At 38.9% G+C, this 25,817-nt stretch overlaps 1 protein-coding gene across 2 annotated transcripts; it reads left to right on the top strand.

The window, feature by feature from the left end:
• The first annotated feature begins 589 nt into the window (after positions 1-589).
• Positions 590-19,063, top strand: akap1b (A kinase (PRKA) anchor protein 1b). Of its 2 annotated transcripts, none has more exons than XM_048159937.1 (11): positions 590-751; positions 5,197-6,761; positions 11,194-11,327; positions 12,154-12,280; positions 12,377-12,504; positions 12,829-13,006; positions 13,085-13,235; positions 15,644-15,711; positions 15,799-15,872; positions 15,963-16,028; positions 16,376-19,063. In XM_048159937.1, the coding sequence occupies exons 2-11, from the start codon at positions 5,222-5,224 to the stop codon at positions 16,436-16,438; spliced, it is 2,529 nt and encodes an 842-aa protein (XP_048015894.1). In that variant the 5' UTR covers positions 590-751; positions 5,197-5,221; the 3' UTR covers positions 16,439-19,063. The 2 variants fall into 2 exon arrangements, with proteins under 2 accessions (XP_048015894.1, XP_048015895.1); XM_048159938.1 differs by lacking the exon at positions 590-751 and adding an exon at positions 837-1,617.
• The last annotated feature ends 6,754 nt before the right edge of the window (positions 19,064-25,817 follow it).

The following is a 25,817-nucleotide window of genomic DNA, read 5'->3' as shown; positions in this document are numbered from 1 at the left end:
TAGGGAAACTGTCAAATAACATGGATAAATAACCTATATTTTATATTATATATTTTTAATATATAGATATTTTGCAAGTTCAGAATTTCATTTAAGTTTGTCACGTTTTAATCACGTGTTTGCTTTTTCCCAGGTATCCCATAGTCTCTCGATATGGGGTCATACAAATTGCTTGTATAATAATTATACAGTAAGCTTTTTAAAATAGTTTTAGATGAAATATAGCACACTGTTTGGCGGATAACATATCTTTAAAAATATGCCAAACCTCCAATATACTGAATTGTACCAGACGTTATCATATACAGGGGCAAAGTTCAAAGTTTAGCAGCTAACTGTGTGATATAGCTAACATCAAATAAGTGCTGCTCTTTTTGCTTGTTTAACTTTAACTGGAAACATATTTTGAGTTACCTGTTACTTAAATCTATTTTAAAATCCGTCTTTCACGTTATAATTCCCTAAATTATGATAACTAAACGACGTCCCCAACAGCCTCGCGAAGTCCGAGACCACTATAATCTCGCGACATTTCCATACATTTACAGTGAGCGGGGACGTATCGCGAGATTTGATCAGCTGATGCGTCTCTGTTTTTAGAGTGTGCGTTCGGACGGTCAACACGTGGGGAGGAGAGACAAGAGGCACACACATACACACACGAAGCGGGGGGACACGTTGAAATTGTGCTGGGCCTTGAATACGTAACATTAATATTATACGGTGGCGGTGCGAGGGACGCATAAACACAGTGAGTATAAAACGCGTGTTCGGGTTTTACTTCATTTGTGCTGATAGGTGAAGCTTATACCGCAAAGAGGGAGCCCATTTTAGCCGCCTCTCCTCATTAGTCCTGCTGTCTGGTGTTGTGCTATGATTAACATACAAAGTCTGATATTAACCATCCTAAATTCAACCATCTAATCTTGACAAACGGTTTCCACCTTCATTGGTTCGACAGTGTGTGTTTGACATTGCGCCAGTGCTATCCGCTATCCCGAAAACGCTTTAGCTACAGCGGCTAACAGTCGCCAGATCCGAGTTCATTCCTAATGGATGGTAGTCCTGCACGTCAATTAATTAAGCAATTATTAGACGTCCTTATTAGCTAGTAAACCAGGTACCTTAACGCGCAAATCAGCTTGACCACCTTCAGCTAGCATGACCAGTGGAGTTAGCACGTTTTGGAGCAAGTTACCTGTTTTTTAAGTTAGAAAGTCGACCAGGTTAGATGTTCCACAAACTATCCTGACCATTTTAGGCTAGGTTGACAAGCTGGTAGATGATTTGTTGCGGTTCCTACCCGCTAGAAACAATGATATTCCCAATAGGGAGTTGTAAGTTGGATATTTTTGAGGTCCAGTTCATAATGTTACTTGGGGCTATTGTAATTTGTGTGGTCATTCTGCAGAATGACAGGGAAAACACGCTTTCCTGCTTTGTTCTCTTGTCTTGCGCCTTAAAGTCAACTCACACCTTCATTCAGCTGAATTATGTACCGAGGCACATGGACGAGCGGTTTCTGTGAACTCATGGATAATTCAGGGCCTCTCTGAACGAGGACTTGGTGGAGGGTTACCCTGGTGAAATCGTTTTAAAGTCGAGATACTTGAAGCGGTCAGTACTTTAGATTGAATAACTGCATTGGGTTGTAATTCATTCAGCGGCCTACCGCGCGCACTGTAGGTCAATATCACCTCGCTAACTGGTTACGCGCGTTCTCCTTTATTTAATGACCTCGGTTATGTGTATGTTTCATTGCTGTCATAAACTGAAAGATCCTGCTTATATTTGACTAATTTCGCCCTTTAGTCCTTATAGCAGCAGTGAACAGTTAGCTTGACTGCTAACGCACGCAGCATGCATTACAACCTCGCAGACATCTGGCGCAATGTGTATATTTCTCTCAGCCAAGACATGCACTCTTATGCACAATTATATCGTGTTATATTATTGACTTTCGCTGCATTGCCGGTGCGGTAAAAACGCGCACGTCACTTTTGTGGCTCTCCTCTCCTCCAGCAGCCGGTGCGCGTAACGATCACCGCGCGTGCTGGAGGGTTCAGAGGTTCGCTTTTTGTATTCTGAATGCAGCAGCACTAGTAAGCCGCTTACTTGCGATCAATGGGTTCGTATGTAACGTGTTGCGCGAGTGACTAGCTACGGTGCCCTCTCCGGTATCTCTACACCTCCCCAAGGTCGAACAGCCACCGTGCAGCACGCGCTCGGTTCTCTTTCTATGGTCCGCTCGCTCGCGCACGCGCTCGCTCGGGCCATGATATGACAGCGAGCGTTAACTCGGCGAGCGTTTATTTAACCTCATGCTGAAGGTGAACACAGTCTTCCTGAATCAGTTTCGGTCCTTTACTGTGTTGAAACTACAGCACGTGACTATTAGTTTAACGTGGCTTCTTGAAACGTGCTCTCGAGACTGATAGTGCTAACAGACAGTATAGTATTAATATTATGACTAAATAGCTTTGATTGTATGACCAGCCCTCCATAGCTATTACTATTACAGCTTCATTCAGCAGAGAATTGTAATGGCTGTGGAGAGTGGGTCGTGGATGTTACTAATAATGTCTGAAATATAGAAATTTTTAGTGAATTGGAAGCTGTTTGTGGCACTTGGGGTACAAATTCTTTTGTACTTTTCTTTATTTAATTGGATGTTTTTTCATTTCAGAAGGTCAAGTTAAATGCTAAATTTGTTTTCATTTTCTAAGCGGTTAGCAGATTTTGCAATGGTGTCATCAAAATATGGGTTATGTCTGAATGTAGTCTGACTACTTTTTTTTTTTTTTTTTTTTTAAACAAAAACTCTTTTACACCAATATTAAATAAATGTAAGAATTGAACATGGTGTATGAAATGGGTTGGACAATACAACACAATGGGTGTCAGCATTATAAATTTAACTCAAAGGGATAGTTCACCCAAAAATGAAAATTCTGTCATCATTTACTCACCAACAAGTTGTTCCAGACCCGTATGAATATCTTTGTTCTGCTGAACACAAAGGAAGATATTTGCAAGGATGTCCATAACCAAACAGACCTCCCGTTGACTACCTAAGTAGTAAAAAGTACTATGGTAGTCAATGGGGAGCGAGATCTATACTTCCGAATATATCTTCCTTTGTGTTCAGCAGAACAAAGATATTCATACGGGTTTGGAACAGCTTGAGGTTGAGTAAATGATGACAGAATTTAAATTTTTGGGTGAACTGTCCCTTTAATGCCATCACTCAGTAGGGTGCTATGTAGTTTTTGACCAAATTTTGGTTTATGATAAACTTTTTTTTTTTTTTTTTTCTTGCAAGGTTTGTTGTGATTTATAAACAATTTATTTTCTTGCAGTGCTGTACAAAGGCTCCAAATGATATTTCGTGGGTAATGATATTTCACAGGGACTGCTACAACTTTGATGATATTGCGGCATGCTTGACATTGTTCCCGCTGATATAGTATATAAAAAATGATTTCATATAAAAAATGATTTCGGATGCTATTACCATGGTTCTTAAACAGGGCTGTAGTCATCAAGTCCTCCTAATAATGAGAAATGGCCAAATTGCAAATAGTTCAAATTGATTACAATAAATTCTATTTATTTTACACTTTATTTTTTTTTCCCCCCTTAAATTTCTTTAAATCCTATATTTAATTCCTTTATAGGAAAAAGAGCATTGCATCTTTTCCCCATGTTCAAAACATGGCTTTGTACTTACTGTTTTTCAAAACTTTAGCATATTTAGAACCCACTTTGATTTCAGTGTATTTGTTCATATGTTACGTGCTGTAGTCATTATTCATTGACAGTCAGGGAGGCAGTTGGGAGGCTGTTTTTGAAACCCTATCTGAAAGCCGAAGAGAAACGGAAACCCCTTTATCTTTGGTTACTATGTACAGGAGTGAATGGGAGGGGTTTGTATACGTGTTCCTCCTCTTCTGGAGACTGGGATATGCTGCTCCCATGATGGAAAGGCATGCACGAATGTCCTTTTTTAACTGAAAGGATGCCCCTCCCATTCAAGCAGTGAGGTAGACATGGCACGTAGCTCCCAGCAGCCTCTGAGGTTGAATGTCAGCCATGTGATATTGTCCCTGAAGTTTCAGCATGGCTGCCCAGAAGTTTCCCCTCTCTCACTGTAAAGCTGCCTGACCAAAAGTTCTGCAAACAATGCTAGATGGAATGCAATGTTAGTAAAGTTAAGATATGCTTTTTTTGTTTTGTTAAAGTTTCATGTCGATTGATTACTTAGATTATGATTGTATCTCATCTATTGTCTTGGAAGGATACAGTTTTTAATTTCATTCTATATAATTATCCATATGTGTATAATTCAAGGCAAGATTTAATGCCCATGCATCTTGCATAACCATGAGCTAGTACTGAGTGACCAGGGTGTAATTTCCCAAGATGAGGATGAGTCACCCACTCTTTCACTTGTTCCCAAAGGCAACACATGTTAAACCAGAAATAAAACTTTTTATTACACATCTGTCTTGAATGCTTTCTGATTGGTCTGTCAAATGTTTGCATCTGGTTTCCTGCTAGAAATGCTTTGCTAGCTTAATGTCCCATATCACTGGTCTCTTCTTGCAAAATAAAATATTTCAACTCATCAATATTTCATGTCCATTTATTCATTTAAATATTTAAGTAGCTGTGTCGTTAGTCTTTTGGTTATTACAAAATAACTTTGTTGTGATCCTTAAGAACTAGCTTTGACTGTGCTAATATTAAAAATATTGGTTGTGTTATCTTTATTAGAAGGTTTGCACTTTTGCTTGCATATCTAAATATAGTTTAAACCCCCATTTGTATTTTTTTTTTTTTTTTTCATTAAACATTTAAATTAAAGAGAATTATTTATACTATAATGGGTAACAGGATTACCAATAGGTCAGATTCAACATCAGTAGTGGTTCGATACTAAATTTTGAATTGTGGTTATTGATAAACTGTACTTTTGTTAAAGTGATGCATTATATAAATGTAATATACATGTCTTTTTAAAATTGTTTTATATACATTTTAACTTTAGTTTTAGGATAGAATGGTTCTGCTTAATGAGTATGTCAAGTTTATGGTCTGTCCGTTATAGTGCAACGTCACAGCACTGTAATTTGCTGTGTTACATCTTGCTTTGACACGTTTTGACTAACTTTTGTTTCTTTTCTTGATCTGCAGGTGTAGCTGCTAGGGTCTAGAGGAGATGCCACTGAGGTTCCGGTCCTTTGTTCCGTATACGCTTCCTGGAGTGCTGGCGCTCATAGGCTGGTGGTGGTACATCTCCCGCAAGAAAGAGCGAATCACCAGCCACGACAGTGAGGAGGGGTCAGTTATGGGCTTGCGGACCTCCTCTGGAGAGGGCAGCAATGGGATGGTTGACAAGAGCTGCCCTGCAGCCAGCAGCACACACCGTAGAACCAGCCGAGACAGAGTCAAGGCCAAAGAGCACAAGCCTGTTGAGCAGGAAGTAGTAGCGGAGATTCACACGCCGGTGCTAAAAGCCACTGCGGGAGAGGCTCTTGGCGCCCCTCCAGTTGTCTTGGCAAGTGGACAGCTAAATGCTCCTCAGAGCGGTGCAAAATCAGTGCCCCCACAAACCCACCCAGAGACCGCCAGGCAGTCGACTCCTGTGTCATCTTCAACCCCAACAAAAACAGTGGAGGAGAGCCCTCATCATAAAGGACCAGAAGCCGCCACTGACAGCAAACCCTCAAGCCAGTTACCGCCGGATCTAGCAAGTACTGGTTCAATCAAGAAGCAGGTCGATAACCAACCACTAATTAGGCAACGTCCTGCAGAGCTAGCTAAAGCAGAGCGACCTGAACCTGAGGGAGAGGTGGCCACTGAAATCTCGGTAGTAACTTGTGCTCAGAATCTGCCAGCTGACATTTCAAAAGTTGAGCTGGCCTCTGCTGCATCCTCAGTGGAAGGTGAGACTGTCTTGCTGGAGACCTGCAGCCTAAAAACACCTCTGACTTTGACCTCGTTCCCCAACTCCACCAGTACACCCCTCTCAGAAAGCTCCACGGAGGCCCAGCACCAAGAAAACGGAGACCTGGGCCTACCAGCTGAGACCAGTCCAGACATGCAGGAGCTCCAGCGTCTCGCGGCTGGGCTGATCACTGAGGTCATCTCGGCAGCCACCCAGGAGGTCATGGCGGTCAGCAGCTGTGAGTCCCGGTACAGCAAGGGCCCTGAAGAGGCCAACAGCAGCACGCCGGCTGTAAATGGTAAGGAAGTAGAGTCTGTACCTCCTGAAAGTACAGAAAGTGAAGAGTCTCAGGCGGCGCAGATAGCAGAAGAGATTGTCAATGGTTGTCTGGCACCTTTGCTCTGGAAGATGCCAGAGAATGAGAAGGAAAAAGCCTTGTTGACTGTGCCGTCTGGGGGACAGTTGGAGTCAACGCCAGTTCTGGCCAAGCTGCAGGCAGAGGAAGCTCTGGTTGAGGACTCAGGATGTAGCACGTGCCAATCCGAGGATGGCGTCAGCAGTGAGGACCTCCATAGCACGGGATTGTCCTCGACAGTGTTTGAAAGCAAGGAGGACCTCATTCAAATTTCAGGGACTTGTAGGGCCTCAGAGGGTCATGGAGATGGACTGCAGGAGAGTCTTGCTATAATTGCTCCTCAGGAGTCCCCGCTTACTGCAGAAAATGTTGCTACAGTTTGCGAAGCAGCACGGTTGAATGGAACAGGCCTTAGGAATGGCACCACTAGCGAGGTTGACGCTGACCAGTCAGGAGGTGAGTTTAAGTTCTTAAGAATTTAACACTAGGGCTTAAAGGAATGAAAATTCTGTCATTTACTCAGCCTCAAGATATTCCAAAACTTTTTCACTTACTTTCCTCTGTGGGAGCCAAAAAATATAGTGATTTACTCTTGAATCAATTGTTGGTGTGTTGGATAATACAACATAAACTATAAAAATATAACTTTCAAACACTGCTCAAGTTTGCATAAACACAATTATTTAATGGGGTCCTTGACTACTCAAAGTTCAATGTAAAGGGAGATATTTTCTTTTATAGAAATCGCTTACAACAAGGACAACAAACGGCTGGTAGGGACTACAACAAGCTTCTTCCCGGGTTGGTGACATCACAAACCCTAAAGTTCAGTAGCCCCGCCCACTGATTCAAGCACGACAAGTAGTAGTAGGTAAATAACAGACGTAACGTTAACACTGGTTCGATCATCTAAACAATAAACATGCCTTTGAAGAGTGCAAAATATTGTGCAGTGCCATACACAGTAGCTGCATTGGATTTGCAGAGAGCCTGACATAAAAAAAATAAAAAATAAATAAAAAAACGATTCTCTGCCTTCTATTTTGGATCCGACAGGAACAGTGCAACATGCTTATGAGAGTAAAAAAGTATTTACTGTGTCACTATTGCTTTGTTACAGATCATTTGATATGTGCGGATTAACCTGTATGTGTCTAACCAAAATCACCAGTGATTTCTGATATCTAATGATTTAATGTAGGCCTACAGTCAGTTGTTTTTGTCTCAAAATTGCTTATTGTCAGTAAATCAAACCAGTGACTAAACAGTCAACTTCACATTGTTTCTTTTAGTAGGTTGAAAAATAATCTGTCATTTAAACTTTGATGATAAAATTATATATAGAAAGAGATCAAATAAGGCTCCCTTTACAATCGCAGGAACTGTCAATCAAATCCTGGACACTCGACAAAACTCCTGTTAGATTCAATGAATCTCTTATTTACATTGTGTTTGCACTGTTAGTTATGATAAAAGCAAAAAGCATATTATCGTGCAGAAATTGCCTTACAATGATGAGATCACTGCATTCATGCACTCAACATGTCTGTGATCAGCTACATGCTGCTCATCACTGCAACCTTTCATGCCATGATCTAAATATAATACTATAGTCAACGCTTTTCATAAACATTGAGAAATGTAATAGTAAAAAAGTGTGTTTTTGAGAGAATTCCACATGAAATACAGACATGCCCCTTAAAACAGAGCGTTCAAATCAGAGGGCTAAAATCAGGGCAGGAAAAATGCCTTTTATTATTAAATTCTGACAATTTTTGATGTGAAAATCATACTAACATAAGTGCACTCCAGGAAACATAAAATAATAAAAATGCAGTTTATGACCACTTTAAATGAGCAACATTTGGTCAATCAACATTCCTTTCTTTTGTGGAACACAAGATATTTAAAAAATGTCTTTTTTTTTTTTGGTCTGTACATTTAAAGTCAATGTTGTTTTTGATCCCATTGACTTTATAATTACATGGATAAAACAGTTGAAACATTCTTTACAATATCATGTAATTTGTTTTTCACAGGAGGAAAAAAAACAGGTTGAAAATATGTGGGAGAATAAAAGATGACAGAATTTTTATTTTAAGTCCCTTAATTTTAAAATAAATTGAATTCACATTCACAAAGAATTCCATTCATTTCAGCAGTCTCAAAGCATCTCTAAGTATTGCACACATCACATGAACTCCATCTTGGGAGATTGTTTGATTGCGCTTTGCTTAATAGTGTGGGATGTGGTACGCTTATTGTTCATTAATGGCTCGTTTCCACAGAGCGGTACGGTTCAGTACAGTACGGTACGCAATTTTTGCCGTTTCAATTGTCAGAAGTTGTGAATGGTACCCTAATTCCGAACCGTACCAATTTTTTCGAACCCTTCTTTTGGGGTACCTAGTAGGGGTGTAATGGTACGCGTATTCGTACTGAACGGTTCATGGGGCAACCGTGCCGTATGTAGCCGTTTGGAATGCACTCGGCAAAGGGAGCGGCGTAATTTCCTCCTCCTTCAGCTGGGATGTTCCCGTGACAACTCAGCACAGTGTCCATCAGCAGATGTGTCTGTTTTAATGGCATAATCCTTTTTTCTTTCTTTCTTTTTTTTTTTTTAATCCTTACTGATGCAAATAAAAAAATGTAAATTTAATATTTTAAAAAGTTTTTATATATTACATTGCATATTTTAAAAAGTTAAACTTTTAAAAATATAAATTGTATATTTATTTATGCCGGCGCTGCGTTGTCACGTGAACATCCCAGCTGAAGATGAGGAAATTACGCTGCTCCCTTTGCCAAGTGCATTCCAAACGGGTACATACGGCACGGGCGTGCCCTTCTCACATAGGGATGATCACTTCCACTTGGAATTTGCCCCGTGAACTGTTCGGTATGAATACACGTACCGTTACACCCCTACTACCTAGCACAATAGTACCAATAGTACTGGTAGCAAAAGGGTGGAGCTACACTCACTGCAGAAATTTGATTCGTTGACAGAGAACCGTCATTTGCACATGCTACAAGGAGAATGACAAAATACCGTTGCAACAATACCATATATTTTTCGTCTGTTTTTCAGTTCGGTCTTTGCTCAAACAAAGCTGCTGTATGTCCTCCATTGTTTACTGTCACTTTCTTCTTCACGCGAGAATGACGTTGATCGCTACTTTCCGGCATAAGCCACGCCTATCAAGTAAGGGTACTTTTGGTGGTGGAAACGCAAGCCAGATAAGGGTTTACCATCCTGGATCGTACTGTACTGAACTGAACCATACCGCACCGCTCTGTGGAAACGAGCCATAATGCAGAGCAGTCTAGGTTTGCTTTTTCCCCCATGTAGACCCATGTTGCATAGTGTCAAACATTTTCACTTGTGCAAATCTAACTTTTCACAAAGGTTTTCCTTCAAAATGAAGGCTCAAAGGATTGGCACCATTTACTGTCATGCATACTGTTTTCAATTGGCTTTGTTTTTGTGTTTAAATCCAAACAGTGTCAATCCTCTTCTTGACATTTGGCCAGATGTAGTAGTGCAAAAAAGCCTGAGTCAAGGATACCTCTCAAACTGTGAATAGACTCTCTGGAAACCTCAGATGCTCAAATTCCCAAACAGCGTATGTTACATGAGCACAACCGCATGTGCACAGCTGTTTTTACCGCTCCCTACTACAGCAAATTCCTTACATGGATATCAGTGGTGTCTTGCTTTTTAAACTTCAGAGCAGGTGCTAGAAATGGCCAGTAGTTGGTCTGTTATTAGTTAGGCTATTCAACAGATGTTTTTACCAGAAAGTGGCACTACTGACACACTGGCCATTTTCAATGTATGTATGTAAGGCAGAGTGAGTATTTTTCTGTTGATTTGATGACAAGAAGCACCTGTCTGGGGGGTGTGAGTGATTTGCCTGAACCCTTGTGAGGTGTTGCCACACCAGCTGCTGCTCTCTGATCCTTCTCCTGCCATATTGTGCCCTGAGAAAGATGTGGAGACTGGCAGCACCTAGTGTCTCAGCCCATCCTCTCTTGAATGAAACCAGAAAATGTAACAGACCCTTGATGCTTCTTTCCCGTTAGTTAAATCTGAGTAAATGGGCAATTGTTGTTGCTGTCAAGTAGTAGAAAAAGTGTCATAAGCTTACTGCATTAATGGTATAAATCAAGAACAATGGCAGCAGTGCTTTTCGTCCTGAGGGAAGAGGCTGGTTGTTTTGTTTGTCAATGGTCCTTGTCATCTGTATTAGTTGTGTTTGTTATTGTTACCCCATGGTTACTTAGCAAACAGCGATGACCTGGCTAAGCAGGCATTCGCGTTCAGTCTGTTAAAGAGTGGTCTGTTTAGACCCCTGAAAGTCATTGATTTGGGTTGCAGTAATGTTGTTGGGAGAATGTGTGGAATGGATGCCATTTTTTCCTAACTATGCTAACAATAGTTTTTACTATATCCAGATCATCTTGGGATTAGTTGCAGGTGATTATTGATTTCTTTAAGATGGCAGACCTTTTTCATGTTATACATTATTTAAATATATTTATTTGATTTTATTTTCTACATTTTACCTTTTTATGTGTCTCTCTATATGCATAATACTATATATAATATTTCAGTGAGATGCGGGTCATCTCAGGATTAGCTGCAGGTAATATTGATTGGTTTATTCAGTTGGCAGAACTTTAATAATAATAATTTATATACACACCTTTATTCATTTTAACCAATGTGAATCTTAAGGTGTTGCAAATGTTTTTTTTGAAAATAGTAAATTGACTATGTATTTAATCAACTAAGTCAATTGTTCAAATTTGCTGAAATAAATGAAATTATTCTACAGAACATTATACTTTGACACAGCTGACATTTGTGTTTCTTTCCCAACAGGTTCAGATGTGAATAGCATGGATTCAGTGGACAGCTGTTCCACCTTGGGGGCGGGAGACGGCCAGCTGAGTGGCAGCCAGACCTGTCAGTCACAGAGCTCAGAGCTTATTGTGTGGGAGATTGAGGTGCCAAAGGTGCGTTTCCATTAAACCCTAATTCTGATTCACGTTATTCTACTTCTATCAATCAAAAGTTTTTCTAAAACCATTTTAGAATTAAGAAAAACTCATCAACCCTTTATCTAAGGCTGCGTTTACACTTGGCATTAACATGCGACCTGTATCTGGATGTTGTCCACATACACATTGAAAAGACAAGTGTAAATGCACTTCTGATTGGAATGTTATACGATCAGTGTGTCTCGGTCCAGAGATAGTCGAGGACGATTGTGATCGGATCTCAGTGCAAGATCGTCCACCAGAAGCTAGTTATTTTAATTTATAAAGTTTTAAATATGGATATTGTTTTCTTACAAAAACGCTTCGCTTCAGAAGGCCTTTATTAACCCATTGGAGTCGTTTGGATTGCTTTTTGTTTTTTTTTTTATTAATATTTTTTTTTTTTTTTACTTCAAAACAATTCACCCCAATTCACTGCCATTATAAACTTTGGAGGACTAAGGATATTTTTAAATATATCTCTGATTGTGTTCGTCTGAAAGAAGATAGTCATATACACCTAGGATGGCTTGAGGTTGAGTAAATCATGGAATAATTTACATTTTTGGGTGAACTATCCTTTTAATGTGAACTAATGTAAATGTGCCGTGTCCTGATTAGCTAATGGTCTGGTCTGCTTGATCAGATCAACGGTGATCACATGTTAATGCTAATTGTAAAAACAGCCTAAATGTCAAAGCACAGAGCAACATTTGTAAACACAATGGCCAATGACATATGGATGCATGGCATGCACTCATTAAAACTTGTCTATATCTGTGGTTCTCCTCTGGTTTTGTAGCATCTAGTGGGACGGCTAATCGGCAAACAAGGGCGATACGTGAGCTTCCTGAAGCAGAGCTCTGGTGCTAAGATCTACATTTCAACCCTGCCTTACACTCAAGAGTTTCAGATCTGTCATATAGAGGGTAAGTCAGTCTCTCTGAAGTGCCAAACTTTTCCAGTTCAGCCATAGCCTCTTTGAAAGCCATAGCCTCTTTGTTTTTGTTCTGGTTGGTTTTTAGGAACCCAGCAGCAGGTAGATAAGGCGCTAGCTTTGATTGGGAAGAAGTTTAAAGACTTGGACCTGACCAACTTGTATGCCCCACCGCCCCCACCACTAACGTTACCCTCTCTGCCCATGACTTCCTGGGTAAGATTGGCTCCTTTTCCCTCTCCTGCATACTATCCCTCTTCTGCAGCTACCTTTTAAGGCAGCTTTCTGACTCTTATGCATTACTCTGCTAACACTTTCTGTGTTAATTGCACATAAGATTTTTTTGGTTGTTGTTGCATAAATGATCATATTAAATTCAATAGGACAGTTTCTGTAAGACTGGATTCATTAAGGTTTTACGTATTTATTCTGGTCCTGTTTCTTAAATAAAATCGAACTTCAACCAAACAACAAAAAGACATTTAGATTATTCTTGGATTTTGACATAACATAGTGTGTCATTTGATCTTTCTGGTACAGCTTCTGTTGCCCAATGGGGTGACGGTGGAGGTGATCGTGGTGAACATTGTATCAGCCGGTCACCTGTTTGTCCAGCAGCACACTCACCCTACGTACCACGCCCTGCGCAGTCTGGACCAGCAGATGTACCTGTGCTATTCACAGCCTGGCACTCCCCCGTTACCATCACCTGTTGAAGGCAAGATGCTCCCCTTTTTCTCTTTACACATTCCTCATTCTGCAGAGAATTACTCATTTTCTTTCATCCCTTTTCCAGTTGGAGTGATTTGTGCGGCCCCAGCTGTCGATGGAGCCTGGTGGCGAGCGCAGGTCATCTCCTTCTACAAAGATTCAACCGAAGTGGAAATCCGATATGTTGATTATGGAGGCTACGACAGAGTCAAGATTGACACCCTTCGACAGATCAGGTTTATTGACCCCCCCCAAAATTTTGCACACTTTACTGGAAAGTTCTTAATTAGGGCTGTCAATAGATTACAATTTTTATTTTTAATCGCATCCTTATGAAATTAAGCATACACCACTTTTTCTTGTTTAACACGTTCATTTTGTAATTTGCTATATAGTGAAATGTGTTTGTGCATAAATAGCCTACAATGTGCGATCAGTGCATCAGGAATGCACATAGTTTGTTTGGGCATCAATTTAACGGACTAAAGTGTGCTTACTGTATGACTCTGCAGTTGTCTTTACCTTGATTGCAGTCCCTGATCCATCAACTTTACTAGCAAGACACTGGTTTGCTTTATCCAGCTGAAATACATAGAATCACAGAACATGACAGCTTGTTTTAAAGCGAAATGCACACTGGAATGAATAGTTTACTGAAAACGCAAGTCTCTATTCTCTCAGCCATCTCTGATGTAATCTGCCTGGTTTTCTTTACATTAGCGCTGTTTTGGACTGATTGTTTGAATGAATTTGCTTACTGGATCATTGGACTAAACTTTTCTGGAGTTTAGTGGCTTAAAATGAGCTGATCACAAACAGGGAAGTGAAATTGGGTTAAATAGAAATGTCTGCCATCTGCCATATTGGAACAGTCAAAGCCAGTCCGTCAAAACTCAAGAGCAAGTAGACTGTGCGTCTGCAACCATAGTTAGGAGCATGTATGAATATTTAAATCTGCAGTAGACTTCAGCAGATGATTTTGCTAAACTAACACACGATACAAGACGAAGGCGTCAGCTAACACTGCGCTAAAAAGTTACCATAGTTTATACCCCTGTAATATTGAGTTTGTACATATAAAAAGCACAAACCAACACATTCTCACCTGTAAAATTTTATCCCATTTCTTTGGGAATTTAAAACTTTAAATGAAAATTTTTACAACCAGAAGCTGCACAATGTTGTGGCATCATTGATTCTTACTATGAGTGATAACACGTTGACCATTCCAAGATGGCGGGTGTGCCAACGTGTCTGGAGCGGTCAAATGTGGTATCTACGTATACATATCTATGGTTACAGGTACTTTCACCATTGTAGATGTTTAGCGTGATAAACTCCCAACTTTAAATATCATCCAACTACATGACTTAAATTGTTAGTGACGCAATTCGTAATTTATTTGCGTTAAATTATTTTTACGTGTTAAAGATTTTGAATTAATCACCACATGTGTTAACACGTTAACTTTGCAGCTAAATATTTAAGTAAACAACCCTATCATGCATTGTCCATAACACAAAATGTTACACAGAAATACAGGTAATTTGCATTATTTCCACTGCTTCCTACATGTTTGAAATAAATAATATACTTGCGGTGGTAGCCGGGTGAAAAATCCTCCTATTACCCACGGCACAAAAATGGTCTACTACATGTGACAAATAAATAGTGTGTGTGTGTGTGTGTGTTTTTTTTTTTTTTTTTTTTTTTTTTTTTTTTAAAACAGAGTTTTTATTTATTGAAGTGAATGGGACGCAGATTTTACTAGTAAAATTTATATAATGAATAAAATACGTGTCAAATAATGTCTTCTCTTCCTGTGGGGGAGACTACAATAATTTACTACGAATTTAATGGAAATCATATTAAATATAATTTGTGTAACCAAAATGGCAATAATGCCCAGAAGAAGGAGGAAAAAAAATTTGTGACCTTTAATTATAAACAAGCCCAAAATAAACCGGGACTCTTATTTTGAAATGTCTACACAATTGCGGGCTGATCCTTCAGATTCTTATAACCGTCTAAAACATATTATATAAAGGCCATAAAGTTGACATTGTCATAATTCATCAACTTGAGTTAATCAGCAATCACTTGGCATAAATCTGTGCTTTTCATTGATTGAGAATCACTTTGAAGCAGTCTGAAGCGCTGTTGTGCGAGCTTGTAGAATGCGCAACAGCGCCACCTTGTGACTTTGCAACATGCAGCGCTCTTTGTGAAATATCCACCGCATCTCTGCAGCGCACGTGGGAATTGCGAGTAAACAGTTCTGATGCACAAGTAACGAGCAGGTATGATACGCGTAGGGCGAGGGGAGATTTTCCGCTAGTTAATCGATCGCGGATGGTTTCATTATCTTGGGCAGATACAAAAGTATACGAGGATAAAAATAATAAAAGCAGAAATGTGTCTCCAAATATACTTGGGCGGCCGTTAATATACCTGGGCGGAAGTACTGTGTGGGAAGCACTGATTTCTATGCAGTTATGATGGCAATACATGATATGATTGGTTGAAATAAGTTAATCATGATCAACCTCACACCTTTAGATAATGTTCTAATTTTTTTTTTTTCAGTATTTTGTTTTTTTAATCATAGTCTTCTGCTGTGGACCCACCTAACTTTCTTTTTCAGGTCGGACTTCGTGACATTACCGTTCCAAGGAACAGAAGTGTTATTGGACAACATTGCCCCACTTCCAGGTTTGTCTTGTTCTTTTAAATCTTATAAGTTGAATTTTTCATCACCTCGTCCCAGCTGGATCTCACTGTTATTCACATCTTCATTAGGAGAGGATCGGTTCTCAGCAGAGGCCAATTCTGCGCTGGAAGAGATGACAAGAGGGGTTCCAATGCTGGCACAAGTGAGTCTTTAAATCTTTCATTAATGGATGACATTTATGTTAATGCTGTTTAAACCAACAGATCATTCAATGGGCAATTTTCTCATATAGGTCACCAACTACGACAATAATACAGGACTTCCTTTAGTACACATGTGGAACATGGTGGGAGAGGAGGTAAAATTATCATTATTATCATTTTAAATTTTTTTTTACTTATTTAATAATGGGAAAGGAAGTAAAATTATTAAAAAAAATAAATAAATACATTTTTTACACACCCTCAAATTTCAAACCTGTATGTTTTCATTTATTTTTTGGAACACAAAAGGATGTTGAGCAGAATCTAACCCTTTTAATGGATAAAACTTGAGTTTTGAGAGAAGAAAATGTGAAATATTGAGAAACTGTGGTCAGTCTCAGTTCTGTTCCCTCATTTTGAGGGTTGTCTTTCATGCTTCACATTTGTCTTCGATAATGAGTCGCATGAATAACATGATGATACTTGGTTCCTTTTTTTGTAGCTGGTCCTGCTCAACCGCACTTTGGCAGAGCGAGGTTATGGCACCTGGGTGGACAGTTTCTGATCCTCCAGAGCTCCCTCGCTCTCCTCTCCTCACTCACCTCGTGGCCCACCTGCCCCTTAATTATCATCACTCATCATGAATATCAGCAGGTTCTGTCCTCCTCACCCCACTGTGTCCTCCACCACCTCCTACCTGAAGTGCGCATCACTGGCTCCGGGAATTTCTTTTTTGGTTTGCTGTCCCCTCCATCCTGCCTTTTCCAATTTTCATTTTTCTTTTCTATCCCCTTGCATAAGAAATCAATGAACTGTATGAAAGGAAGAAAAAAAAATGACTGAACAACCAACAAGGACTGAAGTTTTCTTGACTCTGTGCTCCTGTAAATTTAAATATTGTAACTAAATAAAGGTTAATCATGTTTTCTGTCCGATCAGACTCCTTCCAGCACAAAAAACAACAACAAAACAGACTGGATCATCATGCCGTGGATGAAAAATCTGTAGTAATAAAAAAAAAAAAAAGTACATCTGTGAAGATAACCATGGTGCAGTTAAGACTCAATGTTGTTGCTGCTGATGTAATCCTGAGACTTGAGACATCATGTTTGCATTTACGTTATCACAGCTTCGTCCCAGTGTTTCACTTTCCAGCCAGGTGGGTCTCTGTACAGTCCGGCAAGGAATACATGACCACAGTTCCGTGTCCTTCATCTCGATGTCTGTCTGTACAACAGTGTGGCCTTAAGAGGGTAATACTCAGTTCATCTTGTGACCTCCCTCTTCACCACACTCTGGATCTGTAGGAATCCAACTGCCTTCAACATCAATAGGCCTGACACTAAGCATCACTTCATTTACTTCACTGAGTCCGTTAATCCAGGAGACGTCCGTGCCTCCTGACCTTTGGGCCTTTTTAGGAAAGACTACACTAAAGTCTTCAGCCCTAGAGGGACACTAGAGCTTGAATGGTGCTGCAGTAGATGACAAAAGGGCATGTACGCCTAATTCTTATCTGTGGAGACACTAAAAGAATGACTACAAAAACCAGAACACTACTGCGTGATGGGGACAGCAGGGCACTTCACTTCTGGGTGGATAAATTGCATTCAATGGGTCTGTGTGTTTTTGTATGCATGTAATTCTGCTCCAAAGCACGTTGAGTCACATGTCGCATTATCATCAGTGTGATGGGCTGCTTGCTTTCGTCTCACTCAAGATCAGTCTCGCAATAACATCACGTCTAGTAGACGCATTGCCATTAATGTCTCTTTGCATTCTGTAAATAACATGTTACAACTGTGTCCAATCCCAACAACCCACCCAATTGGCTCCTAGAGAAGCTGTCGATACACCTACCTGTCTTGGAGTAAAGCTTTAAGCCTTATCCATTGCTATTTTTTTTTTTTTTTTTTTTTTTTTTTTAAAGTTGGTTTTACATGGGATGTAATTAGGTCTGCTTTATCACTGTATAATTTGTTAAAGTATAATGACACAAAGATTAATATTCCTTTTTTTTTGTAACTTGTCATTGGTCATGCTCTTTCAGTTGTTTAATTGCTTTTTGGCTAAGGCTCGTCCCTTTTTCTGCTGCTGAATTATTGCTGAACTAATGTTGTTGGACTCCAGAATGTCTAAGGGCGTCCTTGCATAGGAAATTTCCAGGCTTTTTGTTCGGTTATGGTTGGTTTGATTAGTTTCGATTGCGGTTAGCCTCTAATGCTCTTGCTAAATTTTCCAGTGTCAGAAATGTTTAAAAGCTCCCTGCTACTTAATATATTTGGCTTCTCCAGAAAAAAAAAAACAGTTTTTTTTTTTACACTTCTATTTTGAAACAATACACCTTGCTCACTTTAGTATGGAGCACTAAGTATGTGTAAACTGACAGCGTCGGAAAGTAACGTCGACTGAAAGAAAGCAGTTTTAGACGTCTGTGGGGAATTACACGGTTTTCCACTATGCTGCGAGGTTTTTTTTTTGCAATATTTCCCCTCACAAGATCTTGTTTATGTACTCTCTTACGTTCATCTCAGGTATGAGCTTTTCATTTATTACCTTTTTGTGTTCGAGGAGAGTTATTAGTCCCATTCTTTCATTGATGTACTTTACCTGTGTGAACGCGCGCGGCCCATTGTAGGTATATCTGCACTACAGTAGGTGAATGAATAAGGAACCACACCGACCTCAGATCCGAAGCGTTTCATTGTTCTGTCTTTAGGTCTGTATTTGTTTTACGGTTTATGTATTGATCAAGTCCAGTTAACCAATGCATACTCTCATATCTTCACTGACATGGCTTCCTACCACCAGTTCAAATGTGTACGCATCCATGTTCCTACCCGCTCTTGTGTAATGAAAAATCACGCTACTTTAGACTTGTCCAGGCGTGTGTATATATATAAGATGTTTCACTGTACTTTTGTAAAACACTTGGAGCGAGTGTAGGAAGCAAAAGGGAACATTTTTTTTTTTTTTTTTTTTCCACCTTCCAAAATCTGTTCATTTGTTCTCTGTTGGTAGGAATGGTTTGCAATGTTTGCTTAGCTAGATAATTAATCATTTGATTATTTAAATGAGTGTAAGAATTCCTGCATAGACATGTACAGGTCAGTTTTTGCCAGACTCATTACAAGGTTTGATTCTTTGGTTGTACAGATCTATTGAAAAGAGAATAAAGTTATTAAAAACATTTTAATGTCTTATTTTAGTTATGAAATCATTGTGGCTTGGCTTGTAATATACTGTAGCAAACAAAGTATTTTGCTCTGAAGATAAAGCCTTATGGTTAAATGCTTAATTTAAAAACGTAAGTAACAGTGATTGTATGTATCTAGAGGATATTTTAAAGGGTTAGTTCACCCAAAAATGAAAAAATGTCATTTATTACTCACCCTCATGTCATTCCACACCTGTAAGACCTTCGTTCATTTTCGGAACACAAATTAAGATATTTTTGATGAAATCCGATGGCTCCGTGAGGCCTGCATAGCCAGCAATGACATTTCCTCTCTCAAGATCCATTAATGTACTAAAAACATATTTAAATCAGTTCATGTGAGTACAGTGATTCAATATTAATATTATAAAGCGACGGGAATATTTTTTTTGGTGCGCCAAAAAAACAAAATAACTACTTATATAGTGATGGCCGATTTCAAAACACTGCTTCAGGAAGCTTCGGAGAGTTATGAATCTTTTGTGTTGAATCAGCGGTTCGGAGCTCCAAAGTCACGTGATTTCAGCAGTTTGGCCGTTTGACATGCGACCCGAATCATGATTCGACACAAAAGATTCATAATGCTCTGAAGCTTCATGAAGCAGTGTTTTGAAATCAGCCATCACTATATAAGTCGGGGGTTTTTTTTCGGCGCTTTATAATATTAATATTGAACCACTGTACTCACATGAACTGATTTAAATATGTTTTTAGTACATTAATGGATCTTGAGAGAGGAAATGTCATTGCTGGCTATGCAGGCCTCACTGAGCAATTGGATTTCAACAAAAATATCTTAATTTGTGTTCCGAAGGTGAACGAAGGTCTTACGGGTGTGGAACGGCATGAGGGTGAGTAATAAATGACATTATTTTCATTTTTGAGTGAACTAACCCTTTAAGTTATCTGTGCGCTACTGTTCTAAAGTTGGGGGTCAGTAAAATTTTGGATTCATTAACTTTCTAACTTTCTAAAATTCTAACTTTCTCTTCAAGCATCAATATAATGTTTCTTGATCAGCAAATCAGCATCATAGAATGATTTCTGAAGGATCATGTGACACTGAAGAAAATTCAGCTTTGCAGAAACAGCCAGTAGTTCTTTTCCTTAACCTGTAGAGGGAGTTAAATACCATTTTATGATCATGCTTCTCTCAAGGCTGAGTTCATGCATTTGAGCGGTGTAATCCCAACAATGACATTTCTAAGAACAAGGATATTCTCTCAGACGTGTCGGTGTAAACACTTCTAAATGAGAGACCTCTTTTATCCATCCTAATTCTGCAGCATTAGTTGATGAATCGTCTCTTCTATTTGCTCTACAGCTAAAGTAGAGCTAGTCTTCCAGTTGACTTTAATAAAGGAAGGTATTTAGCTTTTTTTTAAACCAGAAAAAGGACTATTGCAAGCCACTTTTGCACTCTGCTGCGGCTGACACAGGGACAATAAGTGACACTTGTACCTGAGCTTTTGTGCAGAATGATTTGATATTTTCATTTTAATCATGTACAAAATGCCCCTGGCAAATCCCTGATGATTTCGGAGGGTTTTCAAATTGAATTTTTCCAAGTCTGTTCACTATAGGTAAGGTTTGGCCATTAGAATGACTTTAATTTGAAGTGTATGACATTAATTTGAGAGGCTTCAGGGTAGCGCTGTTGTGTGGTGCAAAATCACAATTCCTTGTCGCTTAATTGTTATTTAATTTATTGGCTGATTTATATGAGTTTGAGTCTTTGGTTATAAAGTGACATGAAAGTATCCATCAGCAGCATCACATGGTGAATGGATTTGAATGTTGTATGATCTGTAGGTGACGCCACATCTCAGGTTTTTCATGCTTCTGCAAAACGCCAAGTTAAGCACATATGTCTAGACTCCACAATGACTATATAGTTCTTCTCCCAGTGCTGTAATTCTATTCAATTTGGTCTTGGCAAATCATACGTCTTCCTGCAAGTGCAAAAAACAAGCAGTAAAAATAGAAACATATGCCTCATCATCAGCCAACTGGCTCGTTTGGGTTTAAACTCTAGAAGCCTCAGAGTATATTTATTACTTACTGATGACTGTTCTGCCATTTAAACGCATCGTAAAATTGGCAAATGATGCCACAATAAATTATCTGATGAGAAACAAACAAGGTAATGGATCTGGCAATAAAGTGCTAAAATGGTGACTTTGGTTTAACTAATGAGCTGACAGTGGAAAACTTGCTCCAGTTTTCTTTTTCTGTACATTTTAATTAGACTGTGAATCATTGAATGTGCTTTTTATAGCTGTGATTGCAAGGTGTTGCAATTCAAAATCACAAAACATGAAGATTATTCATCACAATATGCTGGCTAAATAAGTCATGTTAAAGGGTTAGTTCACCAAAAATGAAAGTTCTGTCATTTAATTACTCACCCTCATGCCGTTCCACACCGTAAGACCTTCATTAATCTTCAGAACACAAATTAAGATATTTTTGTTGAAATCCGATGGCTCCGTGAGGCCTCCATAGGGAGCAATGGACACTTCCTCTCTCAAGATCCATAAAGGTACTAAAAACATATTTAAATCAGTTCATGTGAGTACAGTGGTTCAATATTAATATTATAAAGTGACGAGAATTTTTTTGGAGCGCCAAAAAAACAAAATAATGACTTATTTAGTGATGGCCAATTTCAAAACAATGCTTCAGGAAGCATCCGAGCATAAATGAATCAGTGTGTCGAATCTTCTGTTCGGAGCGCCAAAGTCACGTGATTTCAGCCGTTGGCAGTTTGACACGCGATCCGAATCATGATTCGACACACTGATTCATTTATGCTCCGATGCTTCATGAAGCAGTGTTTTGAAATCGGCCATCACTATATAAGTCAATGTTTTGTTTTTTTGGCGTTCCAAAAATATTCTCATCGCTTTATAATATTAATATTGAACCACTGTACTCACATGAACCGATTTAAATATGTTTTTAGTACCTTTTTGGATCTTGAGAGAGGAAGTGTCCATTGCTCCTATGGAGGCCTCACGGAGCTATCAAATTTCAACTAAAATATCTTAATTTGTGTTCTGAAGATTAACGAAGGTCTTACGGGTGTGGAACAGCATGAGGGTGAGTAATTAATGACAGAATTTTCATTTTTGGGTGAACTAACCCTTTAAGACCCATATGACCTGTGTCAGCATCACACATGTGCTGCTCACGTGAACAGCGTCGGCCAATACTGAGCCGGCGTTCTGATGTAGAACCTGGAAGCACTGAACGTAAACAGCGTAGGGGAATGACACAGAAGAGAAGATATTGTTGAGTAAAGTTGTTATTATTATTGCTTTTGTGCACAAAAAGTATTCTCGTCGCTTCATAACATTAAGGTTGAACCACTGTAGTCATGTGAAGTATTTTAACCATGTCTTTAGTACCTTTCTGGACCTTGAAAGTGGTGGTTTAAGGGTTAGTTCACCCAAAAATGAAAATGCCATTAATTACTCACCCTCATGCCGTTCCACACCCGAAAGACCTTCGTTCATCTTCGGAACACAAATTAAGATATTTTTGTTGAAATCCGATGGCTCAGTGAGGCTTGCATTCACAGCAATGACATTTCCTTTCTCAAGATCCATAAAGGTACTAAAAACAAAAAAGACACAAAAGATTCATAACTCTCCGAAGCTTCATGAAGCAGTGTTTTGAAATCGGCCATCACTATATAAGTCGTTATTTTGTTTTTTTGGTGCTCCAAAAATATTCTCGTCGCTTTATAATATTAATATTGAACCACTGTACTCACATGAACCGATTTAGATGTGTTTTTAGTACCTTTATGGATCTTGAGAGAGGAAATGCCATTGCTGGCTATGCAGGCCTCACGGAGCCATCGGATTTCAACTAAAATATCTTAATTTGTGTTCCGAAGATGAACGAAGTATAAATGAATCAGCGTATTGAATCTTCTGTTCGGAGCGCCAAAGTGAGTAATTAATGACTGAATTTTCATTTGTGGGTGAACTAACCCTTTAAGATTGACGTAACAGTCAGTTAGTTAATCATACTGGCGTTATCATACATCCAGAGTCAATATACAAACTATCATATATGACTATAATCAGTCTGTTTTCTTTTATGTTGGGTCAAACCACCATACTGAAACCCCAAAGAAAATGTACAATAAAAAAACAAAACAAAAAAAACAATAGATTATCTCATTAGAGTGCACTTTGGGAAATCAATATTTCTGATACACAAGTCTAGTTTAAAGGTGCCCAAGAATGCTTTTTCACAAGATGTAATATAAGTCTAAGGTGTCCCCTGAATGTGTCTGTGAAGTTTCAGCTCAAAATACCCCATAGATTTTTTTTAATTCATTTTTTTAACTGCCTATTTTGGGGCATCATTAACAATGCACTGATTTACACTCGGCGCCACCCCCTTAAATCGCGTGCTCCCTGCCACACGAGCTGTCGACTATATTACAGCGCATTTACAAAGTTTACACAGCTAATACAACCCTCAAATGGATCTTTACAAGATGTTCATCATGCATGCTGTATGCATGCTTCGGATCATGTGAGTAAAGTATTTATTTGGATGTTAAAGTTTTATTCTGAGTGAATTTGAGGCTGTCTCCATGGCTAACGGCTAATGCTACACTGTTGAAGAGATTTATAAAGAATGAAGTTGTGTTTATGAATTATACAGACTGCAAGTGTTTAAAAAATGAAAATAGCGACGGCTCTTGTCTCCGTGAATTCAGTAAGAAACGATGGTAACTTTAACCTCATTTACAGGACATTAGCAACATGCTAACGAAACATTTAGATAGACAATTTACAAATATCAGTAAAAATATCATGCTATCATGGATCATGTCAGTTATTATTGCTCCATCTGCCATTTTTCGCTGTTGTTCTTCTTGCTTACCTAGTCTGATGATTCAGCTGTGTGCAGATCCAGACGTTAACTGGCTACCCTTGTGTAATGCCTTTCATAATGTTGGGAACATGGGCTGGCATTATGCAAATATTGGGGGCGTACATATTAATGAGCCCGACTGTTACGTAACAGTCGGTGTTATGTTGAGATTCGCCTGTTTTTCGGAGGTCTTTTAAACAAATGAGATTTATATAAGAAGGAGGAAACAATGGGGTTTGAGACTCACTGTATGTCTTTTCCATGTACTGAACTCTTGTTATTTAACTATGCCGAGGTAAATTCAATTTTTGAATCTAGGGCACCTTTAAGATGGTATGTGTTGTGGTTGTGGTAGTTTCTGCCTAGCTAGTCTAAGCTGATGATTGCCTAATCCAACTCCACTTCAAACTTGGTTATTTGCTAGATAGAGCTGGTAAGTTTGTAGTGCTGGTAAACTAATTTTGGTTCAGCAAACATGTTTTTAGAACATGATAGCTGGGGCCCATACTATGATAGTAGTTGGCTTCATTGGTGCCATGATGCTGTTCCTCAACTTTCTCTGTCAACTCAGGCTTTGACCCTGAGTTTATAAATAACTGTGGATCATGTGCACATGAAATGATGACATCAGTAGCGAACAGCCAATAACACGATGAAGCCCCAGAGCAGTGAAACTACAATTCACTTCTCGCTAGAGAGTCAGCACGATTCGCTTCTCTCTTCTGCTAAATATTAGGAGACAAATATTAAGAATTTAACCACATTTACACAGCAAGAAGAAAAGAGTTGTTTATTAAAGAGGACAAGTAAAGAAAACATCTTGCTACAGGGTTAGTTCACCCAAAAATGAAAATCGTCATGTCATTCCACACCCGTAAGACTTTTGTTCATCTTCAGAACACAAATTAAGATATTTTTGATAAAATCCAAGAGGTTTCTGTCTCTCCATAGAATACCTTTGTAACTGAAACTTTGACGCTTCAAAAAGAGATCGGAAAACTAATCCATTTGAATTGAGTGGTTTTGTCCAATTTTTCTGAAGAGACACGATTGCTTTATATGATGAACAGATTTGAATTTAGGCTTTTGTTCGCATATAAACATTGATCAGTGAACATAAACAGAAGTTTAACCAAACCGGAATGATGCCCGAGAACAAACCTCTTGCAGAAGCTCAAACATGCTGCGTAACACACGAGGATGAACCTCATTGGTTCTCGCACACTTCAAGCACTTCAAGCTTCCGTTTACCATATCTGATGTGTGAGTTGATGAATGTTTATATGTGAATAAAAGGCCAAATTCAATCTGTTGATCATATAAAGTGACTGAGTCTCTTCAGAAAATTTAGACTAAACCGCTCAATTCGATTAGTTTTACGATCTCCTTATGAACTTTTTGAAGCGTCAAAGCTTCATTTGCAAAGGCAATCAATGAAGGGATAGAAACCTCTCGAATTTCATCAAAAAGATCTTCATTTGTGTTTTGAAGATAAACAAAAGTATTACGGGTTTGGAAGGACATAAGGGTGAGTAATCAATGACAGAAATTTCATTTTTGGGTGAACTAACCCTTTAACAAAAATATTATAACTACAAAATGATGTTGTTCACGGAAGTGTTTCCTATATATACACACTACCGTTCAAAAGTTTGGGGTCAGTAAGATTTTTTTATGTTTTAAAAGAAGTATCTTCTCCTCACCAAGCCTGCATTTATTTGATTAAAAATACAAACAAAAACAGTAATATTGTGAAATATTATTCCAATTTAAAACAGCTGTTTTCTATGACAATATACAGTAAAGTGTAATTTATTCCTGTGATCAA

The sequence above is a fragment of the Megalobrama amblycephala genome, linkage group LG16, assembly GCF_018812025.1.
Source record: "Megalobrama amblycephala isolate DHTTF-2021 linkage group LG16, ASM1881202v1, whole genome shotgun sequence".
NCBI lineage: Eukaryota > Metazoa > Chordata > Actinopteri > Cypriniformes > Xenocyprididae > Megalobrama > Megalobrama amblycephala.
This window is presented reverse-complemented; position numbering and strand designations above follow the sequence as displayed.

What these genes read in the sequence shown, in the direction of transcription:
- akap1b (XM_048159937.1), top strand. Translation starts at nt 5,222, where the DNA reads ATGCCACTGAGGTTCCGGTCCTTTGTTCCGTATACGCTTCCTGGAGTG. An exon ending in TGACGCTGACCAGTCAGGAG is followed by an intron (nt 6,762 to 11,193) that starts GTGAGTTTAAGT and finishes CTTTCCCAACAG; the next exon opens with GTTCAGATGTGAATAGCATG. An exon ending in GGGTTCCAATGCTGGCACAA is followed by an intron (nt 15,873 to 15,962) that starts GTGAGTCTTTAA and finishes TTTCTCATATAG; the next exon opens with GTCACCAACTACGACAATAA.